The sequence below is a fragment of the Alosa sapidissima genome, chromosome 23, assembly GCF_018492685.1.
Source record: "Alosa sapidissima isolate fAloSap1 chromosome 23, fAloSap1.pri, whole genome shotgun sequence".
Lineage (NCBI taxonomy): Eukaryota > Metazoa > Chordata > Actinopteri > Clupeiformes > Clupeidae > Alosa > Alosa sapidissima.
Genome location: NC_055979.1, coordinates 28,983,051 through 29,000,550, shown reverse-complemented (window position 1 = coordinate 29,000,550; position 17,500 = coordinate 28,983,051). Strand labels below are relative to the sequence as shown.

At 45.9% G+C, this 17,500-nt stretch overlaps 3 protein-coding genes across 6 annotated transcripts in view; 2 read left to right on the top strand and 1 right to left on the bottom strand.

The window, feature by feature from the left end:
* Positions 1 to 5,896, top strand: part of ptpra (protein tyrosine phosphatase receptor type A) — a 22,202-nt gene extending 16,306 nt beyond the window's left edge. For all 3 annotated transcript variants that reach the window (XM_042080827.1, XM_042080826.1, XM_042080825.1), the window contains exons 16-21: positions 2,533 to 2,609; positions 3,174 to 3,308; positions 3,642 to 3,767; positions 4,912 to 5,063; positions 5,242 to 5,377; positions 5,647 to 5,896. In XM_042080827.1, coding sequence (XP_041936761.1) covers positions 2,533 to 2,609; positions 3,174 to 3,308; positions 3,642 to 3,767; positions 4,912 to 5,063; positions 5,242 to 5,377; positions 5,647 to 5,721 — 701 coding nt within the window. In that variant the 3' untranslated portion in view covers positions 5,722 to 5,896. The remainder of the gene's footprint in view (positions 1 to 2,532; positions 2,610 to 3,173; positions 3,309 to 3,641; positions 3,768 to 4,911; positions 5,064 to 5,241; positions 5,378 to 5,646) is intronic.
* Positions 5,897 to 12,143: 6,247 nt separating this feature from the next.
* Positions 12,144 to 15,826, top strand: gnrh2 (gonadotropin-releasing hormone 2). Of its 2 annotated transcripts, none has more exons than XM_042080909.1 (4): positions 12,144 to 12,546; positions 13,590 to 13,710; positions 15,067 to 15,150; positions 15,468 to 15,826. In XM_042080909.1, coding segments are annotated over exons 1-4 (246 nt in total). In that variant the 5' UTR covers positions 12,144 to 12,544; the 3' UTR covers positions 15,507 to 15,826. The 2 variants fall into 2 exon arrangements, with proteins under 2 accessions (XP_041936843.1, XP_041936842.1); XM_042080908.1 differs by having other exon boundaries at positions 12,149 to 12,546; positions 13,563 to 13,710.
* Positions 15,827 to 16,338: 512 nt separating this feature from the next.
* The window catches only part of lmo7b (LIM domain 7b), a 43,979-nt gene continuing 42,817 nt past the window's right edge, over positions 16,339 to 17,500 (bottom strand). The window contains 1 exon segment of the mRNA XM_042081722.1: positions 16,339 to 17,133. Coding sequence (XP_041937656.1) covers positions 17,114 to 17,133 — 20 coding nt within the window. The 3' untranslated portion in view covers positions 16,339 to 17,113.

The following is a 17,500-nucleotide window of genomic DNA, read 5'->3' as shown; positions in this document are numbered from 1 at the left end:
GGTAAAATTAAGTTTTGGTGATCTGTTTTATGTGATTACTTAGTGCTAGGTCCTAGGTTTTTAACACTTGTTGATGAGGTCAGTGGAAGATCACTACTATATGTAGCCTGTGATGTGGATAGGATATCCCTCATCTTTTTAGAACCTAAAACCATGACTTCTGTTTTATCTGAGTTCAAAAGCAGGAAATTATTCGTCATCCATGTCTTTATATCTCTTATACATCTGTCAAGTTTGGCTAACGGTGTTAATTCATCAGGTTTTATGGAGAGGTATATTTATGTATCATCTGCTAAACAACAGGGGCCTCAGTGAGCCTTGAGGCACTCCACATTTTACCATAACCTTTACCTGGGTAGATGGTTTATTATGGACCTGTACAAATTGTTGACGGTTAGGAAGGTATGATCTAAACCAGTGTTTTTCAACCTTTTTTGTGCCACGGCACACTTTTGACACCTAAAATGTCCCACGGCACACTAACACACTAATCCTGTGTGAAGAAAAAATAAACATACCATAGCCTAAAAATTCAAATAATACACAGATATGGCCTTATTATGGCTTCTATGCAAGACCTGCTCAATAAAACAAGCACCCTCTTTTTCATTTGTAGGTGACTATATCTAATTTAATTGTTGTTTTGAACTGGATATGTGATGATTCTGTGAATACTGGATATGGGGCCCCCGTTGTACAATGCCTGCATACCACAAATAGTGCAATCATACAATCAATGAGAGTATGTCGTTATAAATTCTTTGATGCAACAGTTGCTTTTCTGGACCAGTGAGTGACATTTGAGTAATTTTCTGTGGCACACCTGATGATCTCTCACGGCACACTAGTGTGCCCCGGCACAGTGGTTGAAAAACACTGATCTAAACCAAGCGAGTGCTGAGTCTTTGATGCCTATCAAATTTTCAGCCTAAGTAGTATGTCATTGTCAATGGTGTCAAAGGCAGCGCTGAGGTCCAGGAGGACCAGTATTGATACAAGGCTAGGTTTTTTGAGGGAGGGCTTAATAACAGATGTCTTAAACGACTGCGGTACATGCCCTGATAGCATTTAATTATTTATAATCTGGAGCGAAACATTATCCAGGAAGGGGAGAGCAGTCTTAAGAAGGTGAGTAGGAATAGGGTCTAGTGGACTAGTTGTAGATTTTGATGAAGTTGTGGAGGTGAGATCTAATATGTTGTGTATATGTAAATTAATTAAATGTTGTTCAAGGTCTCATCTGTGATTCTGTTATGTTTTCGCTATCTTTCAGCAATGGAGTATGTCTATTTGGTGAAACTGATAGGTTATTGATCTTATCTCTAATTGTTTGACATACAATCATAATACTGACATACAATCATACTGTTTAAAATAAGAAAATAACTGTTTTGTGAACTTTATTTAACATAGCCAGTGATTTAGGCGAAATGTATGGTGTTAATTATAGTGAAATATACAAATTCACAAAAATAGGGTTAAAACAGGTAAAAAAAAAACGGAGACATAATTTTTCTCCATGTTCAATGACCTCTAAAGACAGTCCAACCACTCTCCAAAAATTAACATTTCAATCCCACAGAAACCACATAGGCCCCCTGACTAGTAGCATGGTTTGTGTATTAGCCTGGTTAGCGTTGTCACTTTATATTACTGTCTATGCACTTAACACTACCAGCTCCTCATGTGAGAAGTTACAAGTTACCCCAACATAAAGGTAATTACCACGCGATTTACATAGCTTTCTGTCATTATGAAATCATTTAATTTAAGCCATAGGTTTTGGCCCTATTTGTATGTGTATCCAAAGGCTGCTGAAGGCTGGGAAGTTTTTTCCCCTCGTTTCAGTGATTGGTAGCCTACATCATCTGGGTGATGGCTTCGAATATGTGTAGCATTTTTTCCACTCACATACCCAACAACTGCTGAACAACGCCGACACACAGTTTCATCTTATCCACCACTCTCTCGCCTGTACCACTGTAACTGAAGTTCTCAAACTTGCGATCTTAAAGAGACCAGCGGATCCTCTAACTCTTGTGGGTCTAACCTTAGTGCTGCTAATGACTGACGGACTCGACCAACGACCTGACAAAAAAAACATAGGCGCCAATCAGAGCTTCAGAGCTAAGGCGAGGCTACAGATTAGCGTTAGGTGTCGCTAAAGAACTCCCGTAACTCTGGCTACTTAACAGTAATTGCGCATGACATTAATTAATCCGCACACAAGTTTTATGTATTTTTATACCGTGTATTCTCCGTGTAAATTCATGCACCGAACCGTGACGCCCGTACCACTTCGGTTCAATACGAATACATGAACCGTTACATCCCTAGTGTGTATACTGTGTATGTGTGTGTGTGTGTGTGTGGGTGTGTGTGCACATCTGTGATGCGTCTGTGTGTGTGTGTGTGTGTGTGCACATCTGTGATGCGTGTGTGTGTGTGTGTGTGTGCGTATGTGTGTGTGTGTGCGTCTGTGTGTGTGTGTTTTGCTGTGTTTGTTTATGGTGGCCCTTGCTGTTTCCCCAGATGAGTTCAACAGAGTGATCATCCCTGTGAAGAGGGGCGAGGAGAACACGGACTACGTCAACGCCTCCTTTATCGATGTAGGAGCACACACGCACGCACGCACATACACACACACACACACACACACACACACACACACATACACAGACACATACACGCACGCACACACACACACACACACACACACACACGCACACGCACACATCACCACAACAAATACAAATACTGCAGAGTCACATCACACTTAAACACCAACCCACACACACACACCCACACACCCACACACACTCAGTGGTTTGAGGTAGCCCTCTGGTGTTTCTCTTGTGTGCATAATGTCTTTATAATAAACATTTGTCTAGTCTATGATCTAGCTCTGGTGTTCTCCCGAGTGCATTATATCTATTTAGTAAACATGTACAGAGTGCATTATGTCTGTTTAGTAAACATGTACAGAAAGTTCTCTCGTGTGTTCTTCCCTGCCTGCGTGTTTGTGTGTGCGTGTGTGCGTGTGTGTGTGCGTGTGTGTGTGTGTGCTTGTGTGCGTGTTTGTGTGTGTGCGCGCGCGGTGTGTGTGTGTGAATGCCTGTGTGTGTGTGCACGTGTGTGCATGTTCGTGTGTGTGTGTGTGTGTGTGTGCGCAGGGCTACCGGCAGAAGGACTCGTACATGGCCAGTCAGGGCCCACTGCAGCACACCATTGAGGACTTCTGGAGGATGATCTGGGAGTGGAGGAGCTGCTCCATCGTGATGCTCACGGAGCTCGAGGAGAGAGGACAAGTACGCCCCATAACACACACACACACACACACACACACACACACACAGACATACCCAACAGCACTGACACACCCACACCACACACAGCAGCACTGACACACACACACACACACACACACACACACACACACACACACACACACACACACACAGCAGTCTCTCTCTCCCTCTCGTCTTTGACGCTTCCTTTTCATCTTTCCCCTCCTCTCCCTCTTTTTCTTGTCTTACCCTCCTCCTCCTCCTCCTCCTCCTCCTCCTCCTCCTCCTCCTCCTCCTCCTCCTCCTCCTCCTCCTCCTCCTCCTCCTCCCTGGTCTCTCTGTCGCCCCCTGCAGGAGAAGTGTGCTCAGTACTGGCCTAGTGACGGGGTGGTGGTGCATGGAGACGTCTCCATCGAGCTGAAGAGAGAGGAGGAGAGCGAGAGCTACACCATCAGAGACCTGCTAGTCACCAACAACAGAGTGAGTCATGTGACCGCCACCACACCAATCACATCATAGCGGGCTGGTCATGTGACCGTACCACACCAATCACATCATAGCGGGCTGGTCATGTGACCGTACCACACCAATCACATCATAGAGGGTCATGGCTGACCCTGCGCTTCTTTAGGTGACACCAATGCACCAATCACCCTACACCTTGCTTGGTCACGTGACAGTAATGCACCAATCACCCTACACCTTGCTTGGTCATGTGACAGTAATGCACCAATCACCCTACACCTTTACATTACATGACCATTCTCCATTAATCACTTGAGAAAACACATTCCTTATTGAATGAGGAGATTGTCTCTTTCTGTCCCCCTCTCTCCTTGAGATTTTTATCTTCTTTATTTATTCATATTCGGCTTAGAGGCATCAGTTGTCAGTCTGTAATGTACTCTTTGTGTCAGTCATGTTCTATGCAAACTACAGCTGCAACACTTGGTGATGAATATAGCATTCTCTCTCTCTCTCTCTCCTCTCTCTCCCCTCTCCCCCATTCTCTCTCTCCCTTTCTCTCTCTCCCCTCCCCCTCTCTCTCCCCTCTCTCTTTTCTCTCTCTCTCCCCCCTCTCTCTCTCTTCTCTCCTCTCTCTCCCCTCTCCCCCATTCTCTCTCTCCCTTTCTCTCTCTCCTCCCCCCTCTCTCTCCCCTCTCTCTTTTCTCTCCCCCCTCTCTCTCTCTTCTCTCCTCTCTCTCCCCTCTCCCCCATTCTCTCTCTCCCTTTCTCTCTCTCCCCTCCCCCTCTCTCTCCCCTCTCTCTTTTCTCTCTCTCTCCCCCCTCTCTCTCTCTTCTCTCTCTCTCTCTCTCTCTCAATTCAATTCAATTCAAGAAAGCTTTATTGGCATGAACGTTGCATGAACATTATTGCCAAAGCTCAATTACATGTGCACAGAAGAGGTAAAGAAAAAAATAAATACATACTTAACAGAATTGTCTCTCTCTCTCTCTCTCTCTCTCTCTCTCTCTCTCTCTCTCTCTCTCTGTCTCTCTCTCTCTCTCTCTCTCTCTCTCTCTCTCTTCTCTCTCTCCCCCTCTCCCCCATTCTCTCTCTCTCTCTCTCTCCCCCCCCCCCCCCCCTCTCTCTCTCTCTCTCTCTCTCTCTCTCTCTCTGTAGGAGAATAAGGCTCGTGCGGTCAGGCAGTTCCATTTCCACGGCTGGCCCGAGGTGGGCATTCCCACGGATGGGAAGGGGATGATCAACATCATCGCTGCCGTGCAGAAGCAACAGCAGCAATCCGGGAACCACCCAATCACAGTGCACTGCAGGTCCGCCTCCACCAATCACACACAGCTTCACAGACTGGCCTCAGCCAATCAGATTGAATGTCTTCAGTCAGTAGCTGTGTCTCCAGTTGTCATATTTCTCGCCTGCTAATGTAAACCAACGTGTGGGTGCGTGGGTGCGTGCTTTTGTGTGTGCGTGTGTGTGTGTGTGTGTGTGCAGTGCGGGTGCGGGCCGGACCGGGACGTTCTGCGCGCTGAGCACGGTTCTGGAGCGCGTGAAGGCCGAGGGCATACTGGACGTGTTCCAGACGGTCAAGAGCCTGAGGCTGCAGAGGCCACACATGGTGCAGACACTGGTGAGCACTGCTAGTTCATCCAATCATTAGCCAATCACAGACCTCATCTACCTGAACCTGACTCGAGCTGGTTTAAGCACTTAAAACCGTGACCTCGTATAAGCACTGCTAACCACCGCACACGTGATGTGACTTCTCTCCTGTGTTTTCAGTTTCCTTTTTATTTCACAGCTGTCGGTTTTTAATTCCCTCCTCTCTCTCTCTCTCTCTCTCTCTCTCTCTCTCTCTCTCTCTCTCTCTCTCTCTCTCCCCCCCTCCCCCACACACAGGAGCAGTACGAGTTCTGCTATAAAGTGGTCCAGGAGTATATCGATGCCTTTTCCGACTACGCCAACTTCAAGTAGGGGATGGACACAGAGGGACTGAGTTACTGGTCACTGGTTGATTCCATGGACTGATGGAAAAGGGAACAAGAACGCAGGAACGGACAGACACATGGACAGAGCGAGAGAGCGAGAGAAAGAGAGAGAAAGAGAGAGAAAAAATGGATAACCTGACCAGATTGGGATGGAGAGAATTGAAAAGAATATCAGAGATGCCTTCTTGAATATTTTGTAATATTGATGATGTTAATATGCCCCCACCTTCTCCTCCTGTATATATACACTCACCCCCCTTTCACAGGTTTGCTTTTAGAGGGCCGTTTGGCTGTGGTTTAAGAGTGACCAACCTTTACCCAGAATGCATCTGGCCTTGGGTAGGATCAAACAGGATCGGCTCCACAGGTGACTGCAGGTGACTGCAGGTGATCTGCAGGCGCTGGGCCTTGGCTTGTGTTTCTGCTATATCTTTTTATTCTTTTGATTTTATTTGTTTTTTACTTTTCTTTTGTTGTTGTTTTTTTTTATTGCGGTTGAGTGACGTAAATCTCTGTGACTTGTGACTTCTTTGATCTGACATCTTGATTGGTGCTCAAGTCACACGAGTACAGAAGGCAGCCAATCAGGATGCACCATGTATCCTCAGCGAACATGCACGTGTACATGTACACACACACACACACTGTCACACATACACACAGCACATATACACAGACACAAATACACAGACACAAACACACACACACAGACACAGACACACACACTCATCCCTTGCGACCTTATGCTGTGCAGGCCCGTGGTGTTTGTGTGGTTTGGTGAATATCCCGCTCCAGTGATTTGAGTCCGTGTGGCTGAGCGTCGTTTCATTTGTCAGCGTGAAAGAAAAGCCTCAGTCTCCACTGAGCTCAGATGCCCATGCTGAAGCTGGTGCTGGCATGTCGCATTTCTCAGGGCCACAACCAGGTGGTGCCACAGAGCCAGTGTGACAGTGTGGCAATACAGACACAGACACACGCACACAGACATACACACACACACACACACACACACACACACACACACACACACACACACACACACACATGTGTTCCCCTCTAAGGTCAGACTGTGTGCCAAATACAGTGGTAGCCCAGCTCAACCCCACACTGCTCCACCCACCTCCTCTCCTCAACCCCACACTGCTCCACCCATCTCCTCTCCTCTCCTCTCCTCTCCTCAACCCCACACTGCTCCACCCATCTCCTCTCCTCTCAACCCCACACTGCTCCACCCATCTCCTCTCCTCTCTCAACCCCACACTGCTCCACCCATCTCCTCTCCTCTCTCAACCCCACACTGCTCCACCCATCTCCTCTCCTCTCAACCCCACACTGCTCCACCCATCTCCTCTCCTCTCAACCCCACACTGCTCCACCCATCTCCTCTCCTCTCTCAACCCCACACTGCTCCACCCACCTCCTCTCCTCTCAACCCCACACTGCTCCACCCACCTCCTCTCCTCTCAACCCCACACTGCTCCACCCATCTCCTCTCCTCTCCTCTCCTCTCCTCTCAACCCCACACTGCTCCACCCATCTCCTCTCCTCTCCTCTCTCAACCCCACACTGCTCCACCCATCTCCTCTCCTCTCCTCTCCTCTCAACCCCACACTGCTCCACCCATCTCCTCTCCTCTCCTCTCTCAACCCCACACTGCTCCACCCATCTCCTCTCCTCTCCTCTCCTCTCTCAACCCCACACTGCTCCACCCATCTCCTCTCTCAGCTCTGCCACCCAGAAAAGAGGGCAGGGGTCCCGGGTGCTGGGAAAGAGGGATACAGACAAAGAAGGAGAAGAGTAGAGAGAGAGGGAGAGAGAGCGAGAGAGCAATGGAACAGCTTGATTTTGGTTCAGGAGGGTGAAGGCATCTGTGTTTCTACATAATCACCTGCTCCCTACAGGTCTCAGTGGTCATTATTCATGCGTATGATGTTCTCATGGAGTACATACGATGGTCATTATTCATGCGTATGATGTTCTCATGGAGGACATACGATGGTCATAACGTGGAGTACTTGTTACTGTCTTCTACATTTGGCTGAACTTGTTTTACAAGGGGGGGGGACGAGGAAGGGTAGGAGTCTTTAGTCAGGATTGTAGCAATGGACATGCCCTACTACTCGCCTTAAAAGATGACCTTACCACAATCTGTGTGTACGAGCGGGCAAGGACATTCTCTTTTGTTTTGCCTACAGCTCCTTTGACCACAGCTGCCAAACTTCTCCAGCAGTCACATGATTATTAGACAGCCACATAGTTTTTTTTTGCCACTGTATTTGTTGCCCTGGAAACATGGTGTCAACTGCCACATGATGCTGGAACCCTCACAGACCGTGACGAGTTTCACAAAGCCAATTCCTCTGAGTAGCCCCCTTAACCTGTTGCACTAGCCCCACCTGCTCATCGCTTGACCTTCAAAAAAACGCCGAGGCCCCGCTTTGGAATGTGTCATTGTGACGTCATAATGGGATGTCCCAGGATGTTTGGTGGAGGGAGGTGTGTGGAATGTTCTAGGCTATTCGTGTGGATTCTCCTCAGCGGCCTGCCTAAATCCAGCCTGCCGATGAAAGGGAGTATTGATTAGGAATTGTAATTGCTTGTGCTCTGGTGACCTGTTTGACACACACAATCCTCTTATTCGACCCCCACTGGCAGCAGCAATTGGAATGGAAGCAGGCAAAATATCTGATAGGTCAAAGTTTATTTTTTATTCTTTTTTAAAAAAAAAATCTTGGATTGTGTCCATGAAACTCCTGTCTGTTTGCGATGGTAGATGTGTGTGTGTGTGCGTGCGTGCGTGCGTGTGTGTGTGTGTGTGTGTGTGCGTGTGAGCACTGCCTCACAGGCTATGACAGGGCGTGGCATGATTGGCTGGATGTTTGAGGGGCCTGATGACATCCCATTCTGTTGAAGGATGTCACTTCCTGTTCATGCCCCTCCCACTCGAGAGGTGACACTGTGCCAATCTTAATCCATATAGCTCTAGGCTACACCCCCATTTTAGAGGTTCCTGCTTATTGGTTGGAGAAAAGCCTTTTATGGTTTGGCTCCGCCCATGGGGAGGGCTCTCAGAACCCAGAGTCAGAATGCTATGCCTAGAACCCAGAGTCAGAATGCCATGCCTAGAACCCAGGAACGGACATCCCTCTGGTACGGTGGTCCAGCTTAGAACCTCAGCAGTTTTACTTGAGGTTCTAGTCCATTTCTTTCCAGAACTTCCTCCCATTCCACCCTAGAGAGCCCAGTTCCTCTGTGGAGAACCAGACACCCACAGCTCCGATTCGAGTCACAGGAGATTGTTTTAGATGCCACCATTTTGAATTCTTGTTCTTTAATCCACTGGTTGATAGGGAAGCTTTGTGTGCGTGTGTGCGTGTGTGTGTGTGTGTGTGTGCGTGTGTGTGTGTGTGTGTGTGTGTGTGTGTGTGTGTCTGCCTGCCTGTGACAGTGCCACCTCCCATTAGAATGTGACGTTCTTCTCCCCTGTCCTCTCCTTGGCACTTATCTTCCTACACCCACTGTGATTGGATCTCACGCTAGACCCACCCCCTCATTATAACCCCTCCCCCATGCTCAAATGACCCCACCCCCTCATTATAACCCCTCCCCCATACTCAAGTGACCCCACCCCTCTGTACATACTATACGCTTATTTAAATCTCCTTCCTGTCTGGTTCCCGCCCCTTTCTTGCAGCCGTGTGTATTAATCTGCACTGGGACCAGCTCCACGAGTCCTGCAGCACTCGGTTGCTTCTCTCTTCTCTTCTCTTCTCTTCTCTTCTTATGTCTTTTGCTTTTTTTATCTTATTTTTTGGTATTATTGTCTTAAAATTGTATGTTTTTTATTTGCATCTGTTTTCTAGTGTTTTGTTATTCCAAAATTGAATATATATGTATATATAATTATATATATGATTTAAAATTGATATATAATTATATAGTGCCTAATGGCCTTTCTAAGCAAGATATTGTTGAAACCTAATAAAAGTGCTTGAGATTTTAATCCGTCTCTCTCAGGTTGTGTGTGTTTGTGTGTGTGTGTGTGTGTGTTTTTGTTTGTGTGTGAACTTGGGTGCTTAATTGCTTGTACTTATGATATTAAGACTAAATTAGCTGTCCTCTACTTTCCTCCTTTTTGGGTGCCAAGGTAGTTAGTGCTTTTTAAGGCTGATTCTGCAACAGTCAAGGAAAACACATTTCAAAACAAATGAGTATCCATTATTTTACTCTGAAGGCAATAACATGAGGTGTTATTCACCCTAAATGCCACTTCTTACCACAAAATGTATTTCTCTACCTGACCAAATGAGTTTAAGGGACATTTGTTATAGTTTATGTGTGGACGTTGTTAGCTAGAGTGATAATTTTTTGCCATTGGTGTTATAGTTATCGTTCTTGGTGTGAACGACCCTTTAAAGGAGAATTCTGGCGATCGATCAAATGGATCGGTTTCTCGAGGTCCCCGAGTAGGCTTACTGTCATTACGAAAAAACCTGAAAACAATCGGTTCTACCGAGCTCGAGTTGCTGCAGCCAACAGCTACAGTAGAGGAGCCAGGCAGCTACAGTGCTGCACTCTGGGGGCAACAGCTAGAGGAGTCAGGCAGCTACAGTGCTGCATTCTGGGGGCAACAGCTAGAGGAGTCAGGCAGCTACAGTGCTGCATTCTGGGGGCATGTTTGTGAGCCCCCATGTTCATGCCCCCAGAGTGTATAGCACTGTAGCTGACCTCTAGAAAAAAAGAAATCTATATGTGACATGGCCAGAACTCTCCATTAATATGGCTGTCTGTGCTCCACTGCTGCAGAGTGCTGGCCTCCATGAGCCTGTGCTGTCTTTGCTCCACTGCTGCAGAGTGCTGGCCTCCATGAGCCTGTGCTGTCTGTGCTCCACTGCTGCAGAGTGCTGGCCTCCATGAGCCTGTGCTGTCCGTCTCCTTGCTCAGGCTCGGAGCGGACCGACATGGGCAAACACGGTTAGAGGTCAGTGGTGCTGGCGCCTGGTTTGCATTGGTTTGCATGAGTCATCTTCCTACGTGTGGTGGGGGGGCAACAACCCCTTCTTAAAATGCCTGACACCTTCTGTCTTTGTGTATATTTGTGTTAGCTGATTTGTGTGTACATGCGTGTGATTATGTTACACACACATATTACACACACAAACCGCTCTCCATACAAACACACATGCACACACCGCTCTCTATACACACACACACACACACACACACATAGCCCATGACCTCTCCATTCTCATTCACACACACACACACACAGCCAGCCAGCCCATCCCTGTCACTCTCGACACACACACACGCTGCTGATCGAAGCCCGTCACAGTTGCGTGTGTTTACTCTCCCGCTCCTCACTTGTCCTCGGGGACCCTTCAGATTGACACAAGAAACGAAGGGAGGAGAGGGGAGTGTGTGTGTGTGTGTGTGTGTGTGTGTGTGTGTGGTAGAGAAGAGGCCTGGATCTTTCCGGAACAAGATGAGACATGAGGGTTTTCAGGTGACCTTCGCCCCCATCTTAACAGGTGTGGATGAAATATTAAAGACACAGGTGATTAATCAGACGCAGGGCAGGAAACAATCAGAGGAGACTTGTCTATGTCCAGAGACTTTCTAATGAGGAGACACAGCACTCAAAAAATACTCCATAGAAATGCATGGGGTTAGTTTGTAACGCCAATATGGCCGTTGTCTACACATATCCCACCCCTTCCTCGGCAAAACGTCGACATGTGAATACATTGAGCCAATCATGTGGTGTGTTCTGAAGACATCGTGCCAATCATGTGGTGTGATGTGAATACATTGAGCCAATCATATGTTGTGTTGTGAAGACATCTTCCCAATCATGTGTTGTGAACTCGCCGCTGGAGCAAGATTGGTGTCGTGAAGCCTTGCGCACGCGCATTTCTGCTGAATAGGACGCCCGATGAGTGCCCAAAAAGCGTTGCAATATGGCCGCCGAGTGGAGGGACTTGCCTAAAAGGACTTTGCTATGTCTCACTGCTCTATTGTGATTCAAACTTCTTCAGCATCACGACTAGATATCAGTCCAACTAACAACTTCACAACAAGTCCGCCTTTGTTTTCCTGTTTATCGAAGTGTTGCTGAAATACTCTTTAGGAAAACAGTTGATTTCTACAACATTCCCAGACAGTCCCATTATGACATATAACAATAACAATAATAATAATAATAATAATAATGAATTCCCACACATATTTCAATTGTACACAGGAGAGATATGAAATTCCAAGTGGATAGGGGATTTCACATAGTGGCCAATCAACAACCAATCATTTTTACTATCAAATGTATAGATTCCCTTGTGTATGAGAGCAGTGAAGTCTGGTCTCGGGTTTCTCCTCTGAGCCGTGGGGTCGGGTCAGGCTGAGACTTGTAAGTCCACACACGGGGGCACGTGTGGATTACGTCTGTTTGAAGATGATAATTGGAATTGAGCCGTTGGCTCTTACGCACACGAGAAGCCCGCCTCACTCTGACGATGAGGAGGAGGAGGAGGAGGAGGATGCACAGATGAAGGCTCCAGCAGGAGATAAATTTGGGTGGAGAGCAAGAGGAGATTCAGACACCACCTGGAAGCTTCTTCACCAGTTCAGGACGAGTGAGTGGCGCATAAGGATCCACACTGAGAGAGAAGTCAACAACAACAACAACAACAACACAACAGGTCAGAGAGATACAAGTCCCTCAGAGCTACTCCAGAGGTTCTACATCACACAACAGGAACCCCAGCACCAGCAGAGAACAGGACCTCCAGGAGGAACCTCAAAGTAGGAACATGTAAGAGCTTTTTAAACTCTCTCTTATTTTGCACAACAGTGTATAAAGAATTAAGGATTAAAGGGGAACTTGGCAACTATTTCAACTTAATAAACCCGTTTAGAAATCATTTGGATGGTTAAATGACCTGTTCCGGTGAAAATGGTGACTTTCCCCGCTGCGCCTAGCGTCCCCAGGCGGAAAACCAACCTTGCAACATTGAGACTACCGTCCCGGAAAGAGAAGTGAGAAACAAGAAACTCGTTTTAAATCGTGTTTCTTACCTTGTAACATCCACATAGTTCTGCCAAACGTATGCAAACTTAACAGTTCGCTAGCTTGTAAAAAAATCCATGTGCTTTATCATTACCTTTTCACACAGTTTGAAATAGCATAATGTGCAATTTCTCCAGAGAGAATGGCAGAAATGTCTGTTTCAGACAAATGACCCAGCCATGTTTGCACATGCTAATAATAAATGGGTATACAGATGGTTATGCGCTGTCATTGTGTGAGTGTGTGTGTGTGTCATTGCGCTGTCATTGTGTGAGTAGGTGTCACACAGGAGCAAATGTGTGTATGGGTTCATCATGAAGTGTGGGGTGTGTATGAATGTGCACATTTGTGTCTGCAGCTTTGTCAATTGTGTGTGTGTGTGTGTGTGTTTCTGCACATCTGGAGTGTGAATGTGCATTTAAATCTACAAAAAGTTTGGGGATGGTTAGTGTATATTTTTTCATCTCTGCAGCTTTGAGTATGTCTTTGAGGTATGTGTTTATGTACTTGTTGTGTGCAGTATTGGTAATTGTGTGTTTCCTTGTGTGTGTGTGTGTGTGTGTGTGTGTGTGCGCGTGTGTGTGTGTGTGTGTGTGTGTGTGCGTGCGTGCGTGCACGTGTGTGTGTGTGTGCGTGCGTGCGTGTGTGTGCGTGTGTGTGCACGTGTGTGTGTGTGCGTGCGCGTGCGCGCGCGTGCGCGCGCGCGCGCGTGCGCGTGCGCATGTGCGCGTGTATGTGTGTGCGCGTGCGTGTGTGAGCAGAGCCCCAGTGATGGTGTGTGTGTGCAGGCTGATCCTGCTAGCGGCCGTGGTTCTGCTGCTGGGAGTGGAGCTGTCTCGGGCTCAGCACTGGTCCCACGGGTGGTACCCGGGCGGGAAAAGAGATGTGGACACCTTCAACTCAGCCCAGGTGGGTCCCCTGGGTCTGGCCACTACAACACCAGCCAGCAATGATAATTATAATAATAATAATACATTGTATTTAAAAGTGTGTTTCATGACACCCAAGGTCATTTCATATATATCACAGTGAGTATGCTAAGTAATGCCGAAAGAGATGGGTTTTTACATGTGTATGCAATGACCACATTCAAACAACAACAACTTGCAATCTATATAAGGCTTTACCAAGACACCCGATGTGCGTTACAGTGAAGGCGGGAACTGCACCACCAATGTGTAGCACCCACGTGGGTGATGCATGGCATGGCAGCCATTAAGCGGGTCACACACACACACACACACACACATAATACTTTAGAACTTCAACAAAATAGTTATATAAATACATGCACCTAAACATATACTCACACATTACAGTACATATGCATACATACATATATACATTTGTTATGACTCAGCAATGCCCCATATCTACATACATATGTTATTTGGGCCTGCACATGGTGAATGGTGAGTAATTGTTTTATAATCCTCACGAACAGTAACAAAGCCTTGGCAGCCCACACCCTTTGTAGCCAGCAGCTGGCCCGTTGGTACCCTGCTTCTGCTGAACGGTTCGGTTGAAGCTAATCAGGTGTGGCCTGGGTCAGTACCTGGATAGGGGACTGTCTGGGGAAACCAAGTGGCTGCTGGAGGTGGTATTGGTGGGACCAGTAGGGGGCAGTCTTCCCTCTAGTTTAAGAGTAATCCCAATGCCCCAGTGGTCACACTAAGAGATCCTGTCCTTTGGGTGAGCATTTGCTGATCTCCTGCCTCCATCTGGCTACCTGATCATCCCTGTTGGTGGCCAGATAAACCAAATCCAGGCTGATCAATTCCCTCATTCTCTGCTTCACCTCATCTGGGTGTCACCAAAGTCCTTTTAGGCAAGTCCCTCCACTCGGCGGCCATATTCCAACGTTTTATGGGCACTCATCGGGCACAGTCTTTGGGTCGAACTGCGCGTGCGCAAGGCTTCACGACACCAATCTTGCTCCAGCGGCAAGATCACAACACATGATTGGCACGATGTCTTCACAACACACCATATGATTGGCTCAATGTATTCACATCACACCACATGATTGGCTCAATGTATTCACGTCGACGTTTTGCCGAGGAAGGGGTGGGATATGTGTAGACAACGGCCATATTGCCGTTACAAACTAGCCCCATGCATTTCTATGGAGTATTTTTTGAGTGCTGTGTCTCCACATTAGAAAGTCTCTGGTGTCACCGGCACGATGAGAGAGACCTCACCACCAACATCTGTCTGGAAAGTGCTAGACTACATATTGGTAAATGTGTGTCTGTGTGTCCATAGATCTCGGAGGAGATTAAGTTATGTGAGGCTGGAGAGTGCAGCTACCTGAGACCACAGAGAAGAAACATCCTCAAGAGCTTCCTGGTGAGGGTTGTGCAATCATTTTTGACACCACTAAATACTGTTTGATAATTTGCACAATCAAAACAATGTGTGCCAGCTCACCTAGGACACGCTGATTCATATTCCAAACCCATTGACTTTCATTAAAGTTTGTATTGTGTTGGGTGTATGTTGTATTGCAATTAATGTCACACTACTAAATACAATTACTATTGATTTTGTTGTACAATCATCAACTACTCATATCAAAACATTGTGTGTTTGTTTATGCGGTAGAAGGGGACACTGTTGGGGAGCCGTTTCCTCTCATAGCTCATTCCATTCCGTTTTCCTAACAGTTGGATGCTTTGGCAAGAGAATTCCAGAGGAGGAAGTGACATCACTGATGGCTTTGTTCCTGGAGAGGATTGGCGTGAAGGCTGTGTGTGTCTGTCCTGTCGGCTCTCTGTTTGCGCTCAGGAGTTCTGCACATTTGACCCATTGTTGAAATCTTGTTTGATAAAAAAAAAAGTAATGCCTCAAGCAAAAAAGACGAGATGTCTCTTCTAACAGAAGTTATTTTTACAACACTGTCTTTTAATGTGCACACAATTTAACCCTCTTCAGTGAAAAAGGATGCAGCCAACAAAAAACACTGCATTTCAAACATATATTTCTTGTCATTTCCTTTCTCCATTATTAAACCACTGTGTATTATCTGGAAGTGCTGCATGTGTGTGTGTGTGTGTTCTTGTTTAACTGATTGTAGTTCTGCTCACGAGAGAGCCAAGTCAGCACTAAAATGGCAATATAATGATGATGGCAGAGACAGGAAGATGAAGAAACTGGTAAAAACCCAGACGAACCTGTTCGCAAATTTGAGTTTGCTCTGAAGGTCCATCTGGAAAGGATCCCATTGACATCATTTTTTGAAATCACCAAATATTTTCTTTACAATCAAGTAAACAACGGCGTTAAAAACCTTTGTTTACAAGAAAGCTTTGTTTGCTGCACTTCTGAAACAATTTGGTAAACCAATTTCAGTTTAATTTCACTGCCGGTTACACCCCTGGAAATCACAAAACGGGAAGATTGGAAATGGGCGTCAATGGGCTCCTTTCCAGACAGACCTGCAGAATAAAGTCAAATTTGCTAACAAGTTTGTCTGGGTTCACCCAGGCTAGCAAAACCCTCCACTGGTGATGAGAAAAAAGGCCAACAAATGTTTGGTTTGGGCAAATTTCATTATTTAATAGTTTTATTTACAAATAATTCTGAAGTTTATTATTTAAATTTTAAAAATACTCTAAATAAGCTCTTCCCATTCCAATATCAAACCTTACAAAGACATCAATCATCTCCCCGAGTTTTTATGAATAACAGCATGTGATTTAATAGGATTAAAAAGTGCATCCAACCTACCAGAGAGTGCATTTAAATATAATTTAAATATATGTGTTATATATATATATATATATATATATATATATATATGAAGAAGCTAATATCAATGTAATAACAAAACCTCATACATCATCATTTCACATTCATGTACATGTCTCATTTTATTATTATTTAAATTTCCTTCATCATAGTCAGAGCCAGACACAAACACTCATCCATAAAAGTCAGACAACCTGGAGACCAAGAACCAGACCGGAACCAGAACTGGACTGGAAGTTCTCCTCAACTGGACACAAGCACCTCTGGCCAGAGCAGTACAAAATCCAACTGACCCACCTCATTCACACACTCTCTAACTGGCTATGAGAAAATATTAAAAACACATCTACCCACTGCCAAGATTGTCTAAATGATATTGTGCGTGTGTGTGTATATGTGAGAGAGAGTATGTGTTTGTGTGAGTGTACTTTAAGTAGACGGTCTAAGGGCAGATCTTATGAAACATCCTGCATTATGGAAGTGTGTCTGTGTGTGTCTGTGTGTGTGTTATGGATCAGCAATTGAAGGCGTCTCCTGGACTTGCTGCAATAATGGACTCTGGTCATTTGGGTATTGGGCGACCTGAAGAACAAAAATATCAAGTCAGGTACAACAGTGTCTAGATGTTTGCACCTTACACACAAACAAACACACACCTTACACACAAACATAAACACACCTTACACACAAACATAAACACACACCTTACACATAAACATAAACACACACCTTACACACAAACATAAACACACAAACATATCTCCATTTAAAGGCACTCAAACATATCTCCATTAAATGCACTCATAAACAATAGCACACAAACATATCTCCATTAAATGCACTCATAAACAGTAACATCTCATAATGTCGGCCATCCACTGAACCTGAATGCACATAACTAAGGTCAGATAACTATACAAGTTGGACTGGTAACTGATAAGGTCAGATA

Bases quoted from the DNA above. Each gene is read 5' to 3' on its own strand.
- gnrh2 (XM_042080908.1), top strand. From the start codon at position 13,573: ATGGTGTGTGTGTGCAGGCTGATCCTGCTAGCGGCCGTGGTTCTGCTG. The intron at 13,711-15,066 runs GTGGGTCCCCTG...GTGTGTCCATAG, and splicing joins ACACCTTCAACTCAGCCCAG to ATCTCGGAGGAGATTAAGTT. The intron at 15,151-15,467 runs GTGAGGGTTGTG...TTTTCCTAACAG, and splicing joins ACATCCTCAAGAGCTTCCTG to TTGGATGCTTTGGCAAGAGA.